Genomic DNA, 24,387 nt, shown 5'->3' with positions numbered 1-24,387 from the left:
ATTTTTAGATATGCTCATGAGTGTCTAATTGTGGTTTTAATTTACATTGCCTCCGATGACTAATTACATTGAACTTTTAAAAATGTGCTTATTGATCATTTGTATATATTCTTATTCTAGTTGCCTTTGCTTATTTTACGTTTTTAAATCTTATTAAATTGTAAGAATTCTTTACATTCTCGATACAACTTTTTTGTTAAATATATCGATATATCTATATTTCCATATCTGTGTGTGTATGTATGAATAATCTCCCACTGTGTAGCTTGCCTTTTAATTTTCTTAACAATGTTTATTGAAAAGCAGAAGTTTTTAATATTGTTGAAAGGCAATTTATCAATTTTTTAAAAATAGTTTGTGCTTGTTTGGGTTCTTATTATTACACTAAAAATTCTTTTGTGACTCATTAGTTATTTTGTGACTCATTATTTTGAAGTATGACTTTTAGTTTCCAAATGCATGTTGTCTTATTATTTAATTTATTTTTAATTTAACATCATTTTATTGAGAAAACACAGCCTATATAATGCCATTTTAAAAAATGCATTGCAATTTACAATGCATGTTCAATTTGTGTATTGCTCCAACAGCTGAATTTAAACATTTAATTTTATTTATTAAATTCAGTTTGTTACTTTTGTTATTTGAATCTTGTTTCCTTACTATCGTTTTGTCTGTTTGGTCTGTTAATTACTAATAAATATGTGTTAAAATATCTACTTTTGTGTGTGTGTGTGTGTGTGTGTGTGTGTAATCTCTACCACTATTGAAATATTTACCACTAAGGTGGTAGATATTTCTTATTGTAGAACTAACAATTTTTGCTTTATGTAGTTTGAGGCTATGTTACTAAGCATAGAATTATAACCTCCTAGTGAATTCAATCTTTAGCATTATCCAATCTGATACTATTTATCTCTGAACTGGCAAATTTAGTCTGCTTATGTTTATTGTAATTACTGATATATCTGTTCTGCTTTTACTGTTTCTTTTTTCTTCTTTTAAAATTATTTTGGGTTGACTGTTTTTCCCTATTTCTTTTTTCCCTTTATAGTTATTTTACTGTACATACTTAATATGGGAAACCCTAAATGTAATTGATACCTCTACTCTTTTTTGGCAAATGCAAGAACCTTATAAATCGCTAATAGTAATAATTCTGCATGCTATTTTTTGCCTAGTATTTTAGCTCCATTTTAAATTATTTTAAAATATACACATTAGATATCATTGTTTTATAGAGTTGTTTGTTCAGATTTACCTACAAATTTCCCAGTTTGTTTGCTTGTCACTTCTTCTTGCATCTAAGACCTTATTTCTGGTGTCAATTTTCTTCTTCCTGAAGAACACTCTTTAGAAGTTTATTTGGTAAAGGTCTATTGTTGGTAAACTCTGATTTTGTTCATTTGAAAAATGTTTTTATATCACTCTCATTCTTGAAAAATAATTTTAGGATACTGAATTCTATATTGAGTTTTCCTCCCCAATATCTTCTGGCTTCTGTTAGTCTAATTGCCACTATATGTTTTCTCTATCCAGATGCTCTTAAGATCTTGTTTTTAGTATTCCCTGCTTCTCCTCAGTATGTCTATGTGTGCATTTATTACTATTTATCCTGGCTGTGACCAAGCTTATGGTAACTATTTCTTAGGTAAAACTATTATTATTTTCTGTCTAGAGCAAAGACAAAAAAAGGTAGGCTTCTCTTTGCAGATTTTTCCCTATCTACCTTTTGTCTAAAGGAGCAGTCCTTCAAATATTTCTGCTTATTCAGTGTTTCCAGTTTGGAATCTCCATTTTGTAAAGCCCATGGCCTAGTTTCCCGCATCCTTAAGTGGCTATTAATTTCCTGGTCTCTGAGTGCCTGGGATTGTCTTTTGCTGCAGTGCAGCACCAACTTTAGCATTCACATTTGCCCACTCTCTGGGTTTCTGCTTACTCTGAATTTTGCTGGTTCTTATGGTTTCTCTGTAACCCCCTGGCAGCTCAGCAATGTATATAAAGTGATACTTCCTGTGATTTATGTAACATATGGCTATTTTGTGGTGATAAAAGGCTTTTCAGACTACCTAGTTTCTGGACTACCTAGTCCAGAAGCAAACATTTTTAATGTATGAATTACACTAATTTATTTTTAAAGAGAATGACAAGGTAGTTTTTCAATAACAGAATATGATACCCTCAGGATAGTTATATTTAACAAAACAATAAAAGAAAGAAAATCCTGAGATAAAAACCACAAGCTCTAGTAACAATACTATATTTAGTTGCTTACCTAACCTTTAACCTTCCAGAACCAGAACTTTTATCATCGATTTTTAAGTGCTTACTATATGTTTAGAACTATGTTCATGGGACCCACAGGGGTGAGAAAACACACAACCTCAAACTTTTAGGATTTTGCTACTTCTTAAAAAAACAAAACTAACCAATACACAGTTAACAATGAGAGAACAACTCAAGAGTAATGAGGAAACATCTGCATCTGCAGGATTTGTTGAGAGGAAAGAAAGACTTCTAAATAAATTCCTGGTGATTATACCCTCCTATGCCCTCAACTTGTCACGGATGCCCTCCAACTTTGCCTATGTATAGGTCCACTTCTAAATACATGGTCACATGAAATCTTCAGCATAAAAAATGGAGTGCAACAATGGATCCCAGTGGACCTCAGCCATAAATAGAAATTCTGAGGTTCTTCCTGATGAGTAGAAAAGATCCCAAACTGACAATTAGTGTCAGGAATACTTATATTCCTGGTTCTGCCACTAACTAAAGGTGCTAACTTGGGCACTTTATTCTCCTTTCTAGACCTCAGGTTTCCCATCTATTGAATGCAGTTGGGGTGAACTACATTAATTGGCAATATATTTGTGTCAGATAACTAAATGTTTGAGGGGGCTGCTGCCCATGGTCCTGAGCCATCATTTATCTCTAGGCAGGAGCATTTCTCTGAGAGTTTGAAGGGGTACATAATCCCCTCCCACCATCTCTTAGCATCCTTCCCCTGGTGCTTCTTAAAAGTTAAGGTTTATCACAATGGTCAATAATGAGTATGAGGTGAGTATTACCTGGGAATATCTAAGGGCAATAATTCAAGTTAAGGAAGTTACAGTCAATTTTTGTCACTATGAACAGTAGACAACAAATACTCAGTAAGACAATGGTTGGTCAAAACCTTGACCAATGGGAGGGTCAGATTAGTTTGTAAGTTTAAAAGATTTGTTTTCAAGTTAAGAAGGTAAAGCTTAGAAACCAGTAATGTGAGAGTCAAAATTTCTTTACTGATAGAGGATTCTGTAGTGTGCCAGGAGCAATCCTTTCAACATTTATAATGTGAGTGTTCGAAATCCATGGGTTCAGAACTTGGTAGAGATAGAGAAGGTATAAGAGAGAAGATTGAGTGAGGATCAAGCCTAAAAGAGAAAAGTTGGTTTTTATACTACATTCCAGATATTAATTAGCTGACACAGGACTTACCTTTTTCCTACAAGATCATTATAGGGAATTAACCTAGTAGTCTAGTTCATTTGGTTCAGATTAACTGAGGTTTTATGATGTGCTTAAAGAAATATGGTATTCAAAGAGGGTGTTGTGTATAGAGGAAAAGTTTGAGATTTGAATAGCAAATTAGATGACGGGTGATACCTACTTTGGAAGACTCTTTGGAGGTTGCATTTCTTGATTTAAGATTTAATGAGATAGACTACAGAAAAGGTGCCATTCATTGAGAGTCCTAATACAGATGTCTCTAAATGTGGGGCTGGGAGGCTGCTGAACATGGTGAAGAGGTCCCTACTGGGGACTCAACGCAGGAGACACTCACTGTGCTCCACTCTCCCCAGGTGGTAATTCTGTGCCCCTTCACTGGCATCCAGCAGACCTTCCCTTGCAGCAACTGGCTGGATGAGAAGAGAGCGGACGGGCTGATTGAGAGGCAGCTCTACGAAATGGTGTCTCTCAGGAAGAAGCGGCTGAAAAGTAAGTGAAAGAGACCTAGAACCTGGAGGCCTCTCAGCCAGGGCCAGCAAAGGCCAGAACGTCAGACCCTTGGGCAAAAGCTGTGAGGGCAGTCCGCTCCTGCTTCTTAAGTCTCCTCTAGAAAGGAAGGAAAAAGTTCCCCTAACCCCGCCAAACAGCTCCACTCTCCAAAGTACAGGCCATATAGAGTCATACCCCTGGCACCAAGGCTGACTCCAGTGTCACCAAATGGAATAAGCTACTGTGATGAGCTAGGTGTTAACCTGAAACGTTCACTACAGTGCACTCTGAAAGTGTTGGACATAGGGTGAGTGGAGTCAATTTGTCCTCTGATTTAAAACACACGAATACACTTTAGCCATTAAAAAGAACATTATGGCACCTTATTTTTAATAGTAATGAATCCTTAGCTTTCTAAACTTGGCTATAATGGGTTTTTGAGAATGGGGCACATCTGTGTATACCCTGCCCTTCAGTCCTGATCATTTTGGATTTTTCCTTCTTCCCTGTGGTAATATGAAAATCTCTTCACTTCCTGAAGTTTATGGTGCAACTTGATCTGTCTTGCAGAATTCCCTTGGTCCCTGTGGGTCTGGACGACTGACCTAAAGAAAGCTGGTACCAACTCTCCCATCTTCATCCAGATTTATGGGCAGAAAGGACGGACAGATGAGATTCTCCTGAATCCCAACAACAAGTGGTTCAAACCTGGCATAATTGAGAAGTTTAGGGTAGGAGAGGAGTGTGATAGGGTGGGAGGGAGAAAGGAGGAAAGGATGTAGGGCATTTGTCATGGGGATTCCGGTTCTCTAAGCCAGGTTTTAGACCAAGTTTGAAGGCAAAAACGTACAATGGAGATTTTAGGTCCCTGCAAGGGAGACAAATTTGATGATTTATAAGCAATGTATTGAATGGGGTACAATTTCAATCTGGCCCATTCATCTGAATCCAACAGTCCAGAACCAAGACTGGGCAAAGAAGCAAGTATGGAATGGTTTAAGCTATTCAGGAGTTGGAGAATCACTGCAGAACAGAGACCCTGAGCATGCTTAGTGTCAGACTGCCCAATATGGACTGATTTAGAGAGTAAGGATCAAATTTAATCAAAAGTGTGAATTTTAGAACTTTTTAAAAAAAAATTCAGCTTTAAAACTTTCCATTATGCATAAAACTAGAGCAAGGATTTTTTTACCCTAATAGGAGTGCTATTTCAACCTTTAGGTAGCAATAATTTGTAATTTGAGGCTCTCCTCTCAGCACCCCATTTGTACCTCTGTTACACCGCTCAGTTCATTGCTCTTTATGTATTTATCTTTTCTGCTACACTGTGAGCCCCCAGAGAAAGGGCACAACTGCTTAGTGATCTTTTTGTCTGTTTCACTGCCCAGTAGAGTCCTGGGGCTGTGGGCCTGTGCTAATTTGCAGGGCTGCCCTATAGATTTTGTTACTGGAAGTTTATTGCTTGGAGGATCTTCTTTAGTCTGAATCCCACTGTGGGGCAGTTATTTTTGTTCAGTTTCACTGGCCCAGACTGAACCTTTGCTGTATGTGACTGTCCTGCCCTCACGTGCTCCTGGTTACAAGGGTCATGAGAAGATAAAGTATGTGAGGGTGGTTTGATTAAAGCAAACCCATCCTCACTGCTGAAGAAAGAGCCCAAAGCAGGTTCCCTCCTGAGAGTGGGTCAACTGTAAGAATAAACACTTTTTTTCAGTTATGCCCACTCAGATGTTTTTATTTCTCACCATAGATTGAGCTCCCGGATGTTGGCAGGTTTTATAAGATTCGAGTATGGCACGATAAAAGGAGTTCTGGTTCTGGATGGCATTTAGAAAGGGTGAGATGCACCATCTTGGGGTTTGGGGGGTTGTTGGGAAAGGAACAAGGATGGTCCCTTTCAATGACCCTGTCACATAAGTCTGCCTCTGTATTTATTGTGAATGGGGACTGAAAAGTGTTACAGCAAGACCTGAATTTGGATACAGGCCCCAGGGACTTCCTAATGGGGAGAGACTTCCAAAGTAGATTAAGAAAACACTCGGGTGTTTGGGGGGGCTTGCATTCTGCCCTAGTCATCTGGTTGCTAGGCAAGTGCGGGTATCCAGGAAACCACGAACAAATACTAATCCAGCCCTCTGCCTGCCATAAGGATTTTCTCCAGGAAATAGCCTTGGCTTCTCTGCAATGAGATAGCAGAATGGGGACTCCAGGGCATCGGTGAACATCCCTGGTGCACCCACTTGCTCACCCCAGAACTTCATTCCAGATAACCCTGATGAACACTCTGAACAAGGACAAGTATAACTTTAATTGCAACCGCTGGCTAGATGCCAATGAGGATGACAATGAGATAGTGAGGGAAATGACTGCAGAAGGCCCAACAGTGCACAGGATCATGGGCAGTAAGTACTGATGGGCTCTCCATCCTGGGAGGCAGTGGAACTCCTGCTTGGTGTCCCAGTGGGCCTGACCTATGAGCTGAGAGTCTTGTCTGCTATGCATCTTTGGGCTCCTTAGAGTGCCAGAGTGGATCTGGAAGGTCCTTGACTCAAGACTGGCTTGGAAAAGTCATCTCCAAGTCATGATGCCAGAGCTCTACTGTGATTGGTGTGGTGGGGAGGGAGGGAAGATGTATGGGTCTTCTCGTTGGCTCTGAGGGGATGAGAAGCATCTGTTCTGAACAATAATTCTCCAGAGCCTCCTTGAAAGGAGATATCCTCTTGCTCCCCTCAAATGGTGCATGAAATGTTCCCCAAAAGAAAAGCTAGATCTGGGTTCCTGTAGCCACAGTTGGCTGATAGCTAATAAGTATTCTATCTCTAATTAAGGATAGTAGGAGAAGGACTAAGCTTTAAATGTGGAATCCAGGAGCCACATTCAAATAGCCAAAGGGAAGAAGTCATTTTGCCTCTAGGTTATAGAAGCACAGTACTGGCAAATACAGAGCACATGCCCTGTCTTTTTCACATGGCAGACATTACTAAGTGATCAAAACATTCTTTCCCATGAGTCTGAAATGAGCTTTGTAGCCCTCAATAAAGAATTCCAAACAGACATTAACAATTGATCAGAATTGGCACTTAAGATAATTAACCCATTTGCTATCCTTGTGGCAGTCCTTAAATTTTAAGCAGGAAAATAGTATTGCAAAATTACAAAAATGTAAAAATATATAGAAAACAATGTCACCCATAGTTCCAGTAGACCTTCTAAATATCTCCATAATGTCATTTCACAGGTGATTGTGTGATATTTATAAACACTGCATTTGCACACCCAGTAGGAACTCTGTATATATTTGTTGAAATAGTTTGATCAGAGTTAAATACTCATAAACATAGAAACGTCAAACAGCAAGTATCTAAAAAGAGATCATTCTGTCTGTTAGTTTAATTAGGCAATGCTTGTAATTAGCATCATGTTTCTTTTATTTTATGGTTCTCCTTCATTCTTAATTAAATATATGACTGTAGAATATTTGTGTGCAAAGGCCCTTAAAATAACCTGATGCAGATAAGGAGCTGAGGACGTTCTTGCCATGGTTACACAGTTAGTTAGAGACAGAGTTAAATCTAGAATAAGGTCTCTTGCTTCCTGGTTCAGTGGCTATACCAAAACATCACCCTGCCTTTTTGCATTCAGTAATAACTGCTTTGGAACAAGGCAATCATCTCTCTAAATATCATGATAACATATAACCCATTCCCAAAATTGGAACTTAATATAATATTAAAGATAATGGCAAAAATTGCAATTACTTTTGCACTAACCTAATGTGTAGTCCACCAAGGCAGAAATACACCTGTTCTTAGACCTGATCTGTTTACTTTGCATGCCAGAATTGAGCCTGCAGGTATAAAGAACTGGGGAGAGGTCTTGGGCCCTAACTGCTTTTGAAACCCTTCTAATTAACTCTCATGATTTTAGATTCTCAGTCTCTATTTCTACATTATCTGGCACTGTCATTCTTGAGCCTTTTGGTAGCATTCCTTTTTGAATTTTGTGACTGACAGCTCTGATCAATCCTCTCTGGTATGGTAAGTCAGCGATTCTCAAACCTCAGCATGCATCATCCCCAGGAGGGCTTGTTAAAACACAGATTGCTGGGTTCCACTTGCAGAGTTTCTAATTCAGTTAGTCTGGAGTGGGACCCAAGGATCTGCTTGTCTAACACATTTACAGGTAATATCCACGCTGCTGTTGGGGAACCACACTGAGAACCACTGTGTCAATGCATTTACTACTTTTCTAACTGCTCTCCAGCTTCCAAAATTGTGTTGTGTTCTCTACACTTGTCCCCTTCCCCTAGTTGATGAAACCTTTTTTGTTCAGTTAAATTTTTAAAACAACCTGTAGATTGTCATTTTGATAAGGTTTTCTAAAGAGAAATCTATCTTAATTTGTAATGTCCAGAATGTTCTTTACTTCCACCCCCTCTTTGCCTTGAGTGAAGCATGACTTTCCCCTAAGAACCTTATTTTCCCTCCTCATGAACTGTGGGGCACATGGAAGGGGGTGTTCTCCTGACTCCCTCTGCACATTCAGATCTTTGAGTGCACCACACTTCTTCCCAGTATTGCCTTCTACCCCAGCCCAGTGCCATTTCTGTTGGTCTCTGGCCCTTCCCCTCTTTCACAAAAGATGGTGTCATGCATCCCTTGGTTAGTGTCTAGACACCATGCCCTGCCATAATCCTGGGACAGTGCATTAGTTTGCTAGGGTTGCTGAAACAAAGTCCCACAGACAGGGTGGCTTAAATAACAGACATTTATTGTCTCACAGTCTGGAAGCTAGAAGTCCAAGATGAAGGTGTTGGCAGGTTTGCTTTCTTCTGAGGCCTCTCTCCTTGACTTGCAGACAGTCATCTTCTTATGTCCTCTTTCCTCTGTGTGTATACATGTCTGGGTCCTAACCCCCTCTTCTCATAAGGACACCAGTCATAATGGATTAGGCCCCACCCATATGACCTCCTTTTACTTTAATTACTCCTTTAAAGGCCCTATCTCCAAATACATTCTGAGTTATTGGGGAGTTAGGACTTTAATAAATAAAATTGGGGTTATGGGCACAATTCAGCTTACAACCAACAACATCTCCTAAAGTACAGTCAAGCGTCCATCTATATCAAAACTACCTGAAGTGTTTATCGAAATACAGATTCCTAGGCCCACCACCAGCTATGCTGATTAGAGACTTTGAGGGCTATTCCTGGTAATATGCATTTTGTCAAGCATGCCAAGTAATTTGTATGCATACTAAACCTTAAGAGGCTTTGTCTACTTCTTTCAGTGTCTGTGTAGAACACCCACTCACCTGCATCCTGGTGCTCACCTGATGGGTACTACAGGACTGAACGAAGGGGGATGAACGATAAATGAAAACAAAAAACAAAAGAATCTGTTTTAAAGAAGGGGCCTGGAGACTCCTTGCTTCTGTCAAGTAAGGGCCTTGAGCTTCCACAGCCCTTCGTATTTATTGGGTAGAAAGAGCAGGGAGGAGGAGGTAACAATTGGTCAGCCACTTGATTGATCACAGGTTCACATTATTGCTAACAGGCTTCAGATGTGCCTAATCACAAGTCACGCTCCTGGGGTGTGACTGTCCTCAGCATTCCTTCTGGGTGGCAGACACAGTTTGTCAGTTTGCCAACAACCTGCATTCATAACAGTTTGCTGTTTGCTCATGTAGCCTCCAGTGGTATACTGAATTGATCACGACCGTCATTCTTTCAGCCTCCAACACTCATTCACTTTGTTGGCCTATGCTCACCCCACTTAGCCAGCCCTTCCCTGCCACCTAATTTGGGATCATCCCATGAAACTACCCCTTCTTTGAACCCATGCCCCACCCTCTGACTCAAGCTCCTGCACTCCCAGCACTTTTGTGACCTTGGTACACTTCACCTCACCCTCGACCTGTCACTTCTTCATCCCCCCATTTTTCCTGGTCGGTCAGGGGCTGACATAGACGGGTGGAGGATGGATCAGAGGGACAGACCTACAATCAGACCTCCAGTGGGGAAGAAAAGAGGTTCTGAAATCAGACAGAGAGAGGAGACCAGAGAGGAGAAGATAAATTCAAGAAATATTTTGAAGGTGGAACTGGCAGGTCTTGAAGTGTGAATGCTGTGGAAACACAGTGGTGAGATAAGCTTCCTGTCCAGAAAGTTGGGACACACTTTGCAGATGAAGTGACATTTGAGCTAGGTCTTCTATGTGGAGGGATTTGACAGACAAGGAGAGACCATGTCAGGAGGTGGAGGAGATGGCAAGGAAGAGCATCTCTACAGTTTACATGTATAAAATGTGCTTGTAAACATTTTTAACAGTGTACAGTTGTGGGGCTATCCTAGCTGGTATATTTTTGTTGTCTTCCATGATGCTATTAAAAAAACCATTTCAAGGAGAAAAATAATTCTGGTGATAGTATGGATATGGATAGTATGGATTGAAGGGCTGTCTGTTGTGGCTATAAGGCAGTTTGATGTCTTCTGGTGGTCCCTGGCTGTATTTCAGAGCCTAAACAAACTTGAATTTCTTTCTCTCAACTGTTCTTTATGGCCCACAAACATTTATCTTATGCTTGGAACACCCCTGTGTCCTCACTCACCTCTACAAGTTCTCATATCTCCTTTTCTGGTTGGAATGCTTTGTAACAGTAAATAGAGCTGGTGACAATGCTTCATTTTCCCAGCTGGTACCAGTGTGAAATGTGTAATGTGTGAAGATGTCCTGGAAGTCCCTTAAGAGGAGAGTTTGGGACTCATGTAAAATGAGTAAATACCAATTTAAAATCAATTCTCTGAGTTTGAATTGTCTATCTCTGGTTTACTTACAAATTAAGGGCCAGCCAAATAAGCAATTAATGCCATGTCTGAGAGCCAAGAGGCTTTTGGGAGTGATTGTTCTGATTAGCACAGACTGGGAGATATGGACAATACACATGCCAGCTCACAATTTATTTCCACCTTGGCTGTCCCTCAGGAGCTACATGAGAGTAAAATAAATGAGATCCGTGTTCTCCACTATACTTCCGAGAGAAGTGATTACACACCAGTGATGAGTGGGCAAGAGGCCACTGGACTCAAGTGCAGAAAATCATAGCTTCTCGTTAATAAGAGCTGTAATTTTAAAATTAAAGTACCAGAGGCTCTGTACTTACCCATCTCTTTAAAGTCTTTTACTACTAGTGTCTAACAATATAACTCTTTTTAATTGTCCACAGACTTCTTGCCAGGAAGGAGCTTGGGACATCCATGGCTGGGGTGTTTCAGAGGGGTGCCTAGAGAAAAATCAAGACCCTTGAGAACTTCCCACCAAAGGGACCTCAGAGCTCAGAACCAAAGGGATGGGAATTCCCAGGCAAAACGATTTCTAAATTCCCTTATTACTTTGCTTCTGGAAATTGCCTAAAAGTTACAGCTAAAAAGGCAGAACTGACCTTCATCATAATTAAGAGTGAAGCCAGCCCCAGCCTGGTGTTGAGAGTTTTCCTTCCCTGCTGTGTCATGTTTCCACCTTCAGTTTTCAGCTGTTCATTCCTCTCACTGTTGACACATTGGACCATTGAGAGCTTCACACAAAAGAACCAACTTCATTTATACAAAGGCTGAAGATTGAAAGCATTTAGCATTTGAATTTTAAAAGAGTTGATTAGAGAAGACAATGATGGTTACATTTCAGGTGCTGTGGCCCTACTAGGAGACAATATTGGTAGGCAGGAGATTTCTCCTCAATCTTAACTCATGGTTTAAATGCCTACCTATACCAGCTTTGCTCAAGGCAGGCCTCTATGTACCATCAGTTGTTCTTTACCTGTTCTTCTAACAAGTGTTTTTGCAACAGACACTCTATCTTCGTGTACTCATATGTTTCATGGTCAAATTAATTTTTCAGATGTCTGCATATCTCCAAATAAAATGGTCATATTACTGAAAAAATAATTTGTACACTGAATTCAACTTCCCAGTGATTTGCCTCATTCTAGGTATACTCTGTCTTCATTTTAGATGAACTACAAATGAGTCATGTCCATTTTTAAAAACAACAGCTATGGTGGGACACAGTAGCTCATGCCTGTAATCCCAGCACTTTGGGAGTCCGAGATGGGTGGATCACCTGAGGTCAGGAGCTCGAGACCAGTCTGGCCAACATGGTGAAACCCCGTCTCTACTAAAAATACAAAAAAATTAGTCGGGCATGGTCATGGGTGCCTGTAATCCCAGTTACTTGGGAGGCTGAGGCAAGAGAATCGCTGGAACCCAGGAGGCGGAGGTTGCAGTGAGCCGAGATCACGCCATTGCACCCCAGCCTGGGCAACAAGAATGAAACTCCTTCTCAGAAACAAACAACCTAAACAAAAAACAATAGCTATATTGAGATATGATTCATGTGCCATACAATTTACCCATTTAAAGTGTACAAGTCAATGGTTTTTAATATATTAATAAAATCATGCATCCATCACCACTATCAAATTCCAGAACATTTTCATCTCCCCCAAAAAGAAACCCTATACCTGTCAGCAGTCATACCCATTTCCCCGCTTTACCCCTCCGCCTCTGACAACCACTAATCTGCTTTTTGTCTCCATAGATTGGCCTAATCTGGATATTTCATATATAGAGAGTCATACAATACATGGCCTTTTAAATTTAGTTTATTTCAATTAACACAGTGTTTTCAAGATTCGTCCATATTGTAGCATGTATCAATACTCCGTTCTTTTTATTGCTGAATCATAGTCCGTTGTATGGATGTACCAAATTCAACTGTTAAAGAGCATTTATATTGTTTCTATTTTTCAGTTATTATAAATAATGCTGCCATAAACATCCATGTACAAGTTTTTATGCAGACATATTTTTAATTCTCTTGGGCATACACCTACGAGTGAATTTGCTGGGTCATTTGGTAGCTCTTTGGTTAACTTTTTGAGAAACTGCCAAACTATTTATCAAAATAGCTGTACCATTTTAAATTCTTATTAGTAATGTATGAGAGTTCCAATTTTTCTACATCCTTGTCAACACTTGTTCTTCTCCTTGATTATTCATTCTCAGGGTTGTTTTGGCTATTCTGGGTCCCTTGCAGTTCTACATGAATTTTAGAATCAGCTTGTCAATTTCTACAAATAAGTCAGCTGAGTTCTGTTAGGGGCTGCATTGAATCTATAGACCAGTTTGGGGAGTATTGCCATCTTAATAATGTTAGGTCTTCCAATTCATGAACATGAGATGTTTTTCCATTTATTTAGATTTTTATTTTCTTTAAAAAATATTTTGTGGTTTTCAGAGTGTATGTTTTTCACTTGTTTTCTTAAATTTACTTCTAAATATTTTATTCTTTTTGATGCTATTGCAAATAGAACTGTTTTCTTAATTTCACTTTCAGACTATTCATTGCAAAAGGATAGAAATATAATCAATTTTGGTTTATTGATCTTGTACTCTACAACTTTGCTGAAGTCATTTATTCTAATAGTTTTTTAGTGAATTCCTTATGATTTTATAAATACATGGTATGTCACCCATAAATAAGATACTTCTTCCTTTCCAATTTAGATCTTTTTATATTTGCTTGCCTACTTGCCTTGGCTGAAATCTCCAGCACCACATTGAATAGAAGAGATGACTTGTTTCTGATCTTAAGGGGAAAGTGTCCAGACCAGTCTTTCATGATTGACTATGATGTTAGCTGTAGGTGTTTTATAGATAAGTTTTATGGGTTGATGAATTTCCTTTTCATTCCTAGTTTGTTGATGGTTCTTTTTTTTAATCATGAAAGGGTGTTAGATTTTGTCAAATGCTTTTTCTACATTTATTGAGCTAATCATGTGATTTTTGCTTTTTATTCAATTAATTTGATAAATTACATTAATTGATTTTCAGCAGTTAAATGAATTTGTATCTCTGGGATAAATCCTACATTGTCATGATGTATAATTCTTTTGATATGTCACTGAATTCTTTTTGTGAATACTTTGTTGAAGATTTTTGCATTCATATTCATAACAGATATTGGTCTGTAGTTTTCTTATGATTTTGTCAGTTTTGGTACCAGGGTAATGCTGGCCTCAGAAAATGAGTTGGGAAGTGTTCCCTCCTCTTCTATTTTTGGAAGAGTTGGAGAAGTATTAGTATTATTTCTTCTCTGAGTGTTTGGTAGAATTCAGTAGTAAAAACATCTGGGCACAGGCTTTTCTTTGTGGCTAGGTTTTTTAAATTATGAATTCATCTTTTCACTTAAAAGATTTGAAATTTTATTTTTAATGGGCATATTGTAATTGTATGTATTTATGGGGTACAATTTAATGTTTTGAGACAAATGTATGTTGTATCATGATCCAATCAGGGTTTTTTGCCTATCCATCACCTCATGCATTTGTCATTTCTTTATGGTGAGAATGTTCAAAAGCATTTCTTCTAGCTATTTTGTTATATACAAATCTTTATTGTTAACTATGGTCATTATACTGTATAATAGAACATCAGAACTTATTCCTCTCATTTAATTGTAACTTTGTACCCATTGATCAACTTCTCCCCATCCTCTCCTCCCCGTCCTTTCCCCAGTCTCTTGTAACTACTCTGATAAAAATATTATTCGATTTCCTGTCTCTAAGACATCAACTTCTCTCTCTCTCTCTTTTTTTTTTAATATTCCACATGGGTGAAATCACGTGGTATTGGTCTTTCTGCATCTGACTTATTTCACTTAACATGATGTCCTCCAGATTCGTCTATGTTGTTGCAAGTGACAGGATTTTATTCCTCTTTTTTGTGGCTGAATCGTATTGCATTGTGTATGTATACCTATTTTCTTTATCCATTCATCCATTATTGGACACTTAGGTTGATTCTATATCTTGGCTATTGTAAGTAGAGATGATGCAATAAACATGAGAGTACAGATATTTCATCAACATACTGATTTCATGTCTTTTGGATATATACCTAGTAATGGTATTATTGATCATATGGTTCTTCTATTTTTAACTTTTTTGAGGAACTTCCGTACTGTTTTTCATAATGGCCATACTAGTTCACACTCTTACCCGTGGTGTGCAAGTGTTCCCTTTTCTCTGCATCCTTGCCAACACTTCTTTTGTGTTTTTGATGATAGCCATTCTAGAGAAAGGTGATATGTTTCGTTGTGGTTTTGATTTGCATTTCCCTGATGATTAGTGATGTTGAACTGTTTTTTCATCTATCTGTTAAACCATTTGTATGTCTTCTTTTGAGAAAAGTCTGTTAAGGTAGTTAGCCAATTTCTTAATCGAGTTATTTGTTTGTTTTTTGTTTTTGCTGTTGAGTTGTTTAATTTTCTTATATATTTGAATATTAACCCCTTGTCAGATGTCAGATGTATAATTTGCAAATATTTTCTTCTATTATGTATGTTGTATCTTCACTCTACTAATAGTTTTCTTTGCTGTGCAAAATTTTTTGTTTGGGCAAAAGTTTGATGTAATATTATTTGTCTATTTTTGCTTTTTCTGCCTATGCTTTTGAAGTCTTATTTAAACAATTCTTGCCCAGCCTAACGTTGTGAAGAATTTCCTGTTTTCTTCTAGCAGTTTTCACTTTTTCAATCTTTTCACTTTTTATATGTCTATTTAGATTGTCTATTTTTTCTTGAGCCAATTTTATTCGTAACTTTTTTATTTTCAACCTATTTATGTCTTTGAATAGAAAAATGTGTATTTTGTTGATAGAAGATACTTAGATCCATTATCCATTTTGCCAATCTCTGTGTAATAGAGTCTGATTTCTTTTTCATGTTTGACTACTGGCAGGTTTCAAACTACACCAATCTCCTCTTCCTTTTTGCCTCATATATAGGCCAGCTGATAAGAAAGCCTAATCATCCTTCCTTAACACTGGTGGAAAGTTTAAGTCATACAAGCCCTGACCATTCAAAGGAACCACCACCAGTCTCAGTCTCACTCCCTAACCACCATAAAATCCTAATCTCCCTGCTGTCCCAAGCTATTACTGGACCTGCTCAAGAGCCCGCCAAGCTCTCCCAAGAACTCTTCATTATGTAAATAATAGAATCTTGCTCTTGGTGCATGTGTAGTATCATCAGCCTTGATATCTGAGCAAATTTGGGGTGGGTGGATTCACCCTGTTTCTGCAGAGTGGCCACCACATTCTGGCTTTTGATGGAAATGTTTAGACTAATTAGATTTAATGTAATACATTTAAAGCAATTACTGATATGTTCGGATTGACATTTGCCATTTTGCTAACTATATTTTGTATGTGTTATCTTTTTTGTTTCTTACTGCTTATATGTCTTATATATTTTTATATTCTCACTGCTTTCTTTACTGCTTTTATATATTTTACAGAGTACCATTTTTGTTCCCTCATTGTTTCTTTTATCATATTTTTGGGGTGATTTTCTTAGTGGTTGCCCAGAAAATTACAATTACCATTTTAATTTAAAATAATCTAGTTCAGATTAATATTAACTTAATTTCAGTAGTATACAATAACTTTGTTCCAATATAGGTTTGTTCTCTTCCCCTTCCTTCCTGCTATTATTGTAATTTAAATTGCGTCTTTACATATTATAAGCTCACTAGTGGTGCAGCTCTATATTTACTGCTTTATGCAGTTGTCATTTATATGAGATATGAGAAGAAAAGATTCACAAACAAAAAATATTTGCACATTTTCTATGTATTTACTTATGTCACTGCTTTTTCTCGTACTTTTTATTCTATGAGGTGATTTCGAGTTACTGTTTAATGTATAACGTGAAGGTTTCTTTAATATTTCTTGGCAGATCTGCTAGTGATTAATTCTTGTAGTATTTTATATTCTGGGAATGCCCTAATTTCTTCTTAATTCTTGAAAGGTAGTTTTTGTGGATTTAAAATTCTTGGTTAATGATCTGCACATTGAATATGTCATCCCACTGCCTTCTGGCCTCTATAGTTTCTGATGAGAAGTCAGCTGTTATTGTATTGAGCTTCCATTATAGGTGATGAGTCACTTTTGTGCTACTTCTTTTAAGATTCTCTCCTCATCTTTGGCTCTCAACAGTTTGACTGTAACATGTCTAGGTGTAGAGCTCTGCATTTATCATAGCTTGGAGTTTGTTGAACATGTTGAATATGTATATTAATGCTTTTAAAATCAAATTTGGGAAGTTTTGGCCATTATTTCTTCAAATATTCTTTCAGTCCTTGTCTATATCTTCACCACAGGGTATTTCATTTGATCCCATAGTTTTAAATGGACTCCATATACCTATGATGACCAAAGTCATATAGTCATATCACCAGTCCTGACCCTCCAGACATATTCAGCTGCCATCTTGACCTCTGTTTTTGAACATCTAATAGACAGCTCAAATAATGTATAATGAACAGAACCGAACCATTGATTTCCATCTCCAAACTTGTCCTTCTCCCAAGACTCCCCTACTCCTCAGTGGCAACTCTATCCACCTAATTGCCCAAGCCAAAAACCTAGGAGTCACCTGCAACTTCGCTCTTTTCTGCAATTACCTATCTGATCCATCACCAAGAACTATTGTGTCCAAAACAGTATATTTTAGACTTAGCATCCAAACTATATTGCTAATCTGTTGACTTTTCTCCACTTCTGTTGCACCTCCAGTCCTAGGCATCTAGACTACTATAATTCTAGTATCCTCTCTTCTAAACTACTGTAATTATTCTGCTAACTGACCTCTTTGATTCTACTCCTTCTTTCTGTATAATCAGTTCTTCATGGCAGCTAGAGTACTCTTTAAAACATAGACCAGATCAAGTTACTTCCTTGCTTGAAGCACTCCAATGGCTTTCCACTGTACAGAAATTAAAATTAAAATTAAAAAGGAAGCCACACTTCTTACTTTGACCTGCTACACCCCATGTATCCAGCTCCTGTCCACCTCTGGGCCTCATCTCATATTCCTTCCCATTCCTTCTACTCCAGCCATATTGGCCTTCTCCCTGTTCCTGGAACATACACTGGGCATGTCCACACAGGGGCCTTTGCACTTGCCAGAATTATCTAACTTTATAGCTCACACATTACCTCCTTGTAGTCACCTTTTCTGCATCTCTAAATAATTTATATTCCCTCACTCCACTCCTTACCACTCCAAGACGTCCCTCCACTGTATTATCTTAGTTACAGATATAACAAAAACATTTTCTTGTTCATAATTTGTGATTTTACTTTCCGTTGCTCTTCTCTACTTTTACTCTTAACTCTAACATCGGAATTCCTGTACTGTTAATGGTGCCTGACACCTACTAGGCTTCAGTAAATGGATTTGTTTTGGGGTACCATTCACATTAAACCGATTTGGGGTGAATAAGTGAATGAATGGATGCATTTTACTTTTCAGCTTATTTTAAGTGAGAAGGAGGGCTGGGCGTGCAGGGATGCAGGTCTGCCCCCTCCACAGCACATTTTCAACATGGGAAAAAGCTGCTGCCCTTCCCACAGTGACTGCATTTCATGCCTTTCTCTCTGCTTCCTGGCATGTCATTATCAGTAGGAGTTCTGAAGAGAAGAAGACACAATTCTTGTTCACGGAGAAAAGTTATCTTTCTTGAGAACACATAGAAGTTGGAGAACAACCTAAGGCAAAAGGGTTTACTGGGATGGATGGAATTGAGGGCAAACTGGCCAGCTCCATCAAAGTTCCCCAGGAAAACTTGGAAGCAGTTCAAGTTTAGTAGACTGAGCTCTGGAAATTCAGATTTGAGAAGTCTGAAGCTGGGCTCAGGAATCTGAATTCTTCTAAAAGTTTCCCAGAGGATGCTGATAATTGACAGGATTGGGAAACCCTTGTCTGTCTCATTCGATCCCATGGCTTTAAATGGAATCCATATGCCTATAATGACCAAGGGCCTAGGCCAAGAGACTTGGGGATGACTCAGCTCTTGACTGGTGTGTGGTAGGATTTAGATAGTTGGGAGGAAGAGGGAAGGTCAGCCCAGATGAGAACTAGAAGGAGAGGAGGAATCAAAGCTTAGAAGTGAGAGCCGCAGGGCTAGGGATAGGAGGCAGGGGGCTGTCAGCAATGGTGTCCCTCTCTCTGCCTACCAGTGGCCCGGTACCGTGTGACTGTGTGCACAGGTGAACTTGAAGGTGCTGGGACCGATGCCAACGTCTATCTCTGCCTTTTTGGTGACGTGGGGGACACAGGGGAACGGCTGCTCTACAACTGCAGGAATAACACAGACCTGTTTGAAAAGGGCAATGTAAGTTACAGCAATGTGCCCCACTCATCCCTGTCCTCCCAGTTCCCATGTTCCCTTGTCTTCCCTGCCCTGTTAAAGTTGAGCTGATGCTGGTCCTGGGGCCTCAGCCATCAGGAGCCTCACTCTGGGTAAGGGGGCCGGGGACCAGGGAATCGCAGCAGAGCCACTGGGAGGGCACAGCAATGCTTATGTATTTGGTTCCTGAGTATCTGGCCCACCCTCATTCACTAACATGCATGGACACCTGTTAGACTCCTGGGACTGCACAGCAGGGAGTTGAAGAGCCACCTTGGAGGGATTATGGTCCTCCCCCACCCTGAGCTTTGAGAAGAGAGCAGAACAGAAGGACACTGGGAAGCAGCAGCAGCATCTTTCTTACCTCAGGGGTGGGCAGAGAGGGAAGGATGCCGGGCACTGTGGACTAGAGGACCCAGGCTGGAGAAAGGCTGGGCCTCCAGGGGCCAATGTGGGAACTTGGCATTCTTTCCCATGGCATGACCACTTCAGGCATCTTGTTCAGGACCTTTAGGAAAGAGAAATCAAGAAAGACCCTAAAGATGGGGTGGGAGAGCTTGCTTCTGTTGCTAGCCTCAATGCAGTTGTGTTGGGTGTTCCCCCTGTTTCCCCAACCATCACGTGGGTGTTCTGGGGAGGCTGTGGAAGCAGTAGGGAAAGAGCTAGGCAAGTTTGAGGCAAACCCAGCCTTGGGCTACCTGCTTCATTCTCCTGAGCCTCAGTTTCGTCATGCCTGAAATGGGGAAAGGATGCCTATCTGTGGCTGGCTGTTGTGAGCATTATGGGCAGTGGATGTACCATCTCTGAGGTCAGACCTGGCCCACAGCACACAGTGAATGCTGAGTACAGAGTCGTTGTTGCACTAAAGTGAGGCCAAGGGAGCTCACCAGGGTGAAGGGATTTGCAGATGACTGCTCTGTCTCCTTCCTCTGCCACCTCTTCCTTGGTGAGGTCAGGGAAAGCCCTGGAATTCCAGTGAAGGCCTCTCTCTGAGGCCAATCCAGGCTGGCTCGATTCTTGGGATCATGGCCATTTGGAGGCTGCAGTGGCAAAAATAATCTGAGCAGGATGTTGTGGGTGGACTCAGGTTCATTTGAGGAGAGGAGGTAGCGATGCCTTTACTTCACATAACTTTTAAAATTTCCTCTCTCCTTCCCACCCACCCACCTTTCTCTTCAGCCTTCCCTACTCTTTCCTCCTACATTTTCTGACGCCTTTGTCCATCAATCCCACCTTCAGTGTTTCTGTCCCTGAAGGCTCCCAGGTGTGCTCATGTACACTTGGAAACTCTGTTGCCCCTACTGCAGTTATGCTGCCTCAGTGGTGGGCAAAACTATACAATTAGCAAGACCACTTAGTCCCCGTAATCAATTCTAATCATTTCCTTCCTTGGAAGGGGCCCAGTACCACTCTAGAGCAAGAAGCCAGAGGAGATTCGCCAGGAATTAGCTCATGATAAATGATTGGTAACTGATAACAGCTTGTTTATTTTCCCAGAGGGAGCTGCCTTTTGAAAGGAGATCACAGAGAAGAGCCATTGTTTCACCAAAAAGTGCAGCTCTCAGTTGCTGGAAATTTGACATTGGATGATATTCCAGTGGGAGAAATTGGGGGTGGGTGTGACCTGTTCTTTATAGGTAGCTCCTGTCCCATGTGTGAAAGATGAGTTGTCTAACCCATCAGCTGATATCTGAGCTTATGTCTTTCCTTGGTGTTTGGGTCCTGGGGTAGCCACCATCCAACTGTCATTGTGGTTTCCCCCAACAAGGCTGACGAGTTTACTATTGAGTCTGTCACCATGCGGAATGTGAGGCGGGTAAGGATCAGACACGATGGCAAAGGCTCTGGCAGTGGCTGGTACCTGGACAGAGTGCTGGTGAGAGAGGAAGGGCAGCCTGAGAGCGACAACGTGGAGTTCCCCTGTCTCAGGTACGCGTCCTGCCTCCTGGTCTTTTCTCCAGCTTAGGTTATGGTCCCTGCGTTTTGGGAAGACCCAGTCCTACTACTACGACCAGCAAGCAAAACAGTGGCTTAAGGCTATAGCTGGTGGAAGAAAGAGGTGGCCTTGCTGGTGGTGCTTAGACCTGAGCCTCACATTCCCCTCTCACCCCTTAGAGTGCTGCTAGTTTCCTCTATTTAAGCACCAAAATGTGGGTGCTTGTTCATGATAAAATTTGGCAATTCCTGAATTTAAGTGAAAGTTACTTCAGAGAATTAGTTGCAGATTGAATTAAACTTTTAAATCAAAAGGGTTTTTTTAAAAATAGTTTTTATTTTTATTTTTATTTTTATTTTTTTTCTTTTTTGAGACGGAGTCTCGCTCTGTTGCCCGGGCTGGAGTGGAGTGCAGTGGCCAGATCTCAGCTCACTGCAAGCTCCGCCCCCCGGGTTTACGCCATTCTCCTGCCTCAGCCTCCCAAGTAGCTGGGACTACAGGCGCCCGCCACCTCGCCCGGCTAGTTTTTTGTATTTTTTAGTAGAGACGGGGTTTCACCATATTAGCCAGGATGGTCTCAATCTCCTGACCTCGTGATCTGCCCATCTCGGCCTCCCAAAGTGCTGGGATTACAGGCTTGAGCCACCGCGCCCGGCCCCGTTAACTTCTTTTCAAGGTATCTTACTTTGTTTTCCTTTCTGCAATTTACTCATGAGATAAAGTTTCCTTTCTCTTTTTGCTTAAGCATTTGGGTTCCCATTGACTTAAAGAAGTTCCTGATAGAGAGATTTTAGAATGAGCAATACCAGTGTTTTTCATGTCATCCCGGTGACCCTCCACATTTTATGTGGCAACATCTGGAGGATGCACACTGTATGATTGATTTGGGGCCTTGGACGGACCTGGCTCTGCAAATCTTAGTTCTAGGGCTGAGTTCTATATGTAGAGATGAGTTGCTATGTGTCCACTTTATTAGGGCTGGTCCAGGGCTCTTTGAGGGTAGCTACACTGAGGACAGCCCTCCTTTGAGTGGATGAGGGTGAGTTGCACAGCTGCCCAGCAATGAGTGTGTTGCTCTTCCTTTTACCATGAACGCAGATGTACTCACATGCATGCCTGTGCATACAGGTGCACACACACAGGCGCACATCTGCTGCAGCTGAATTACTTACCACCGCACCAACCTAGGCCCAGTAGTTTCCCAGTCACGGAGGGCCGCTGGGAGGGCTCCATAGGTCAATGATTGTGAAACAGATTTTGTCAATGACAAAGGGCGCTACAGTCTTCTACATATAGCCACTGTTCGTATTACAAGGAATTACATTGAAAAGGTAAGTAATGCAGGCAACTCCAAGTGAGTGGCACTAACAGAGAGAAAACCAGGCAGGCTTCCAGGAAGGGATGGAACTGCACCTGGGCCTGGAAGGGAGATCAGAGAGTGGACAGAGGGAGAGGAAAAGGGAGGGTGGGCCACCTAGGCTGAAGAAATGGCATGAGGCATGAGTAAGGGGCTGAGGGGGTGGCTCATCCAGAGGTTGGCAAGAGGCGCCTGGCATGTGGGGAAGGAGTGAGAAGGCTGGGGTGGGAGAGGATGGAGTGATGAACCCTCAGTCTCCTAAGCCATAGGGGAAGTGGGGTGCGGGGGAAGAGTACAGCCTCGTTTCAAGTCATCACCGGCATTTTCACCCCCATCCTGGATCAGAGGCTAACTGGCTGGATGCCAGATGGAAGAGCTTGCATTGTTTTATTCCTATCCACTCAAAATGTATTTATTAAGCACCTACTATATATTTACTCCCAGTCCTCATGGAGTTTATAGTCTACAGGGAAACTAGACAAAAAGCAAGTGAATAAAGCCAGAATGACACACTGTGAAGAGTGGCGTGGTGGAAACACACAACGGTGCAGGGGCCGGAGCGGGGACTAGAGATGGGGAAGGCCTGTCTTCAGAGGGACGTTGAGGCCAGCCTCCTGTGGAATGAAGAGGAGAGCACCAGGGGAAAGGACTAGAGTGTTCTGGAGTCCAGCAAGACAGGCAGGTAGACAGAGGCCACTGTCCAGCAGGGTGAGGGAGCCTCTTACATGCGAGGAAGGCCGTCTGGCCTCTGGGGTTAGGACAGGGCCCAGAGAGGAGGAGGGGAGACCAGTAGGAGGTTTAGGGGAGTTGATGACGGCATGTGTTCATGTTCCAGGGCTGTAACAAAGCACACAGACGGGTGGCTTAAATGGCAGAAACATAAAGTCTCACAGTTTTGGAGGTCAGAAGTACAAAATCAAGGTGTCAGCCAGGCTGCACCCCTCTGAAGGCGCTAGGGAAGATCTGACCTGGCCCTCTGTCCTCGCCCCTGGCAGCCTCGGGAATTCCCTGGCTTGTGATTGGCCACCTTCTCTCTGTGCCTCTTCACAGCATCTTCCTCTCTATGTATCTATGTCCAAATTTTCCCTTTTCATGAGGAGACCAGTCAGATTAGATGAAAAGTCACCCTAATTACCTTATTTTAATTTGGTTACGTTTGCAATGACCCTGTTTCCAAATAAGGTCACATTCTGAGGTACTGGAGGTTAGGACTTAAATGTATGAATGGGGTAGGGTGGGGTGGGGGGACACAATTCAGTTCACCACATGGCAGCTTGGCCCTTAGTGGTGGCAGTGAAGGTGGTGAGAAGGGGCTTATTGTACACCAGAGAGGACCCTGGAGGGACAGTTCATGGGCCTTGCCCATAAGAGACAGAGAAAGAGCTAGAACTGAAAGCCCCAGACTTTTGCTTTGATAGGTGAGTTGAAGGTCATGCCATTTACTGAAATGGGGATCCTGGGGAGGGAGAACTGAGGGGTGGGGACAAGGTTGGACTCTGGAGGTCTAGTTGGGATGTGTTCGGTTTTCAATACAGAGTTGGGCCTTGAGAAATGAATTCAGAGAATGAGAGCATAGAGCTAAAATTTAAAGCTAGGGAAATGCAGGGGATCCTTTAGGGAGAGCATGTATAAAGAAAACAGTGGGGCCGAGCTCTGGGGCAGGCCAGGAGAGGGAGCCCGGAAAGGGGAAGAGGAAGAAGTTGGTGTGTGCACACTGCATTGTCACATACATGGTGCTGGGGGAGCTCAGAACCAGAAGTCTAGCCGCCCACCTGCCTTGTGACTTTGACCCAGTCCCTTGTCTGGTCTTCTGCACCTTCCTGGCCGGCATGTATCTTATGGTGAGGTTGAGGGTATTGCACTT

The 24,387-nt window shown here is 41.1% G+C and overlaps 1 protein-coding gene across 1 annotated transcript in view; it reads left to right on the top strand.

Moving 5' to 3' along the window:
* The window catches only part of LOXHD1 (lipoxygenase homology domains 1), a 192,248-nt gene that overhangs the window by 69,927 nt on the left and 97,934 nt on the right, over positions 1 to 24,387 (top strand). The window contains exons 9-14 of the mRNA XM_010386815.2: positions 3,846 to 3,981; positions 4,552 to 4,712; positions 5,732 to 5,818; positions 6,248 to 6,383; positions 19,061 to 19,215; positions 20,999 to 21,159. Of these exons, the coding sequence (XP_010385117.1) occupies positions 3,846 to 3,981; positions 4,552 to 4,712; positions 5,732 to 5,818; positions 6,248 to 6,383; positions 19,061 to 19,215; positions 20,999 to 21,159 (836 nt within the window). The remainder of the gene's footprint in view (positions 1 to 3,845; positions 3,982 to 4,551; positions 4,713 to 5,731; positions 5,819 to 6,247; positions 6,384 to 19,060; positions 19,216 to 20,998; positions 21,160 to 24,387) is intronic.

The sequence above is a fragment of the Rhinopithecus roxellana genome, chromosome 21 (assembly GCF_007565055.1).
Source record: "Rhinopithecus roxellana isolate Shanxi Qingling chromosome 21, ASM756505v1, whole genome shotgun sequence".
NCBI lineage: Eukaryota > Metazoa > Chordata > Mammalia > Primates > Cercopithecidae > Rhinopithecus > Rhinopithecus roxellana.
Note: the sequence above shows the minus strand (reverse complement) of the source record. Positions and strands in the feature narration are given on the sequence as shown.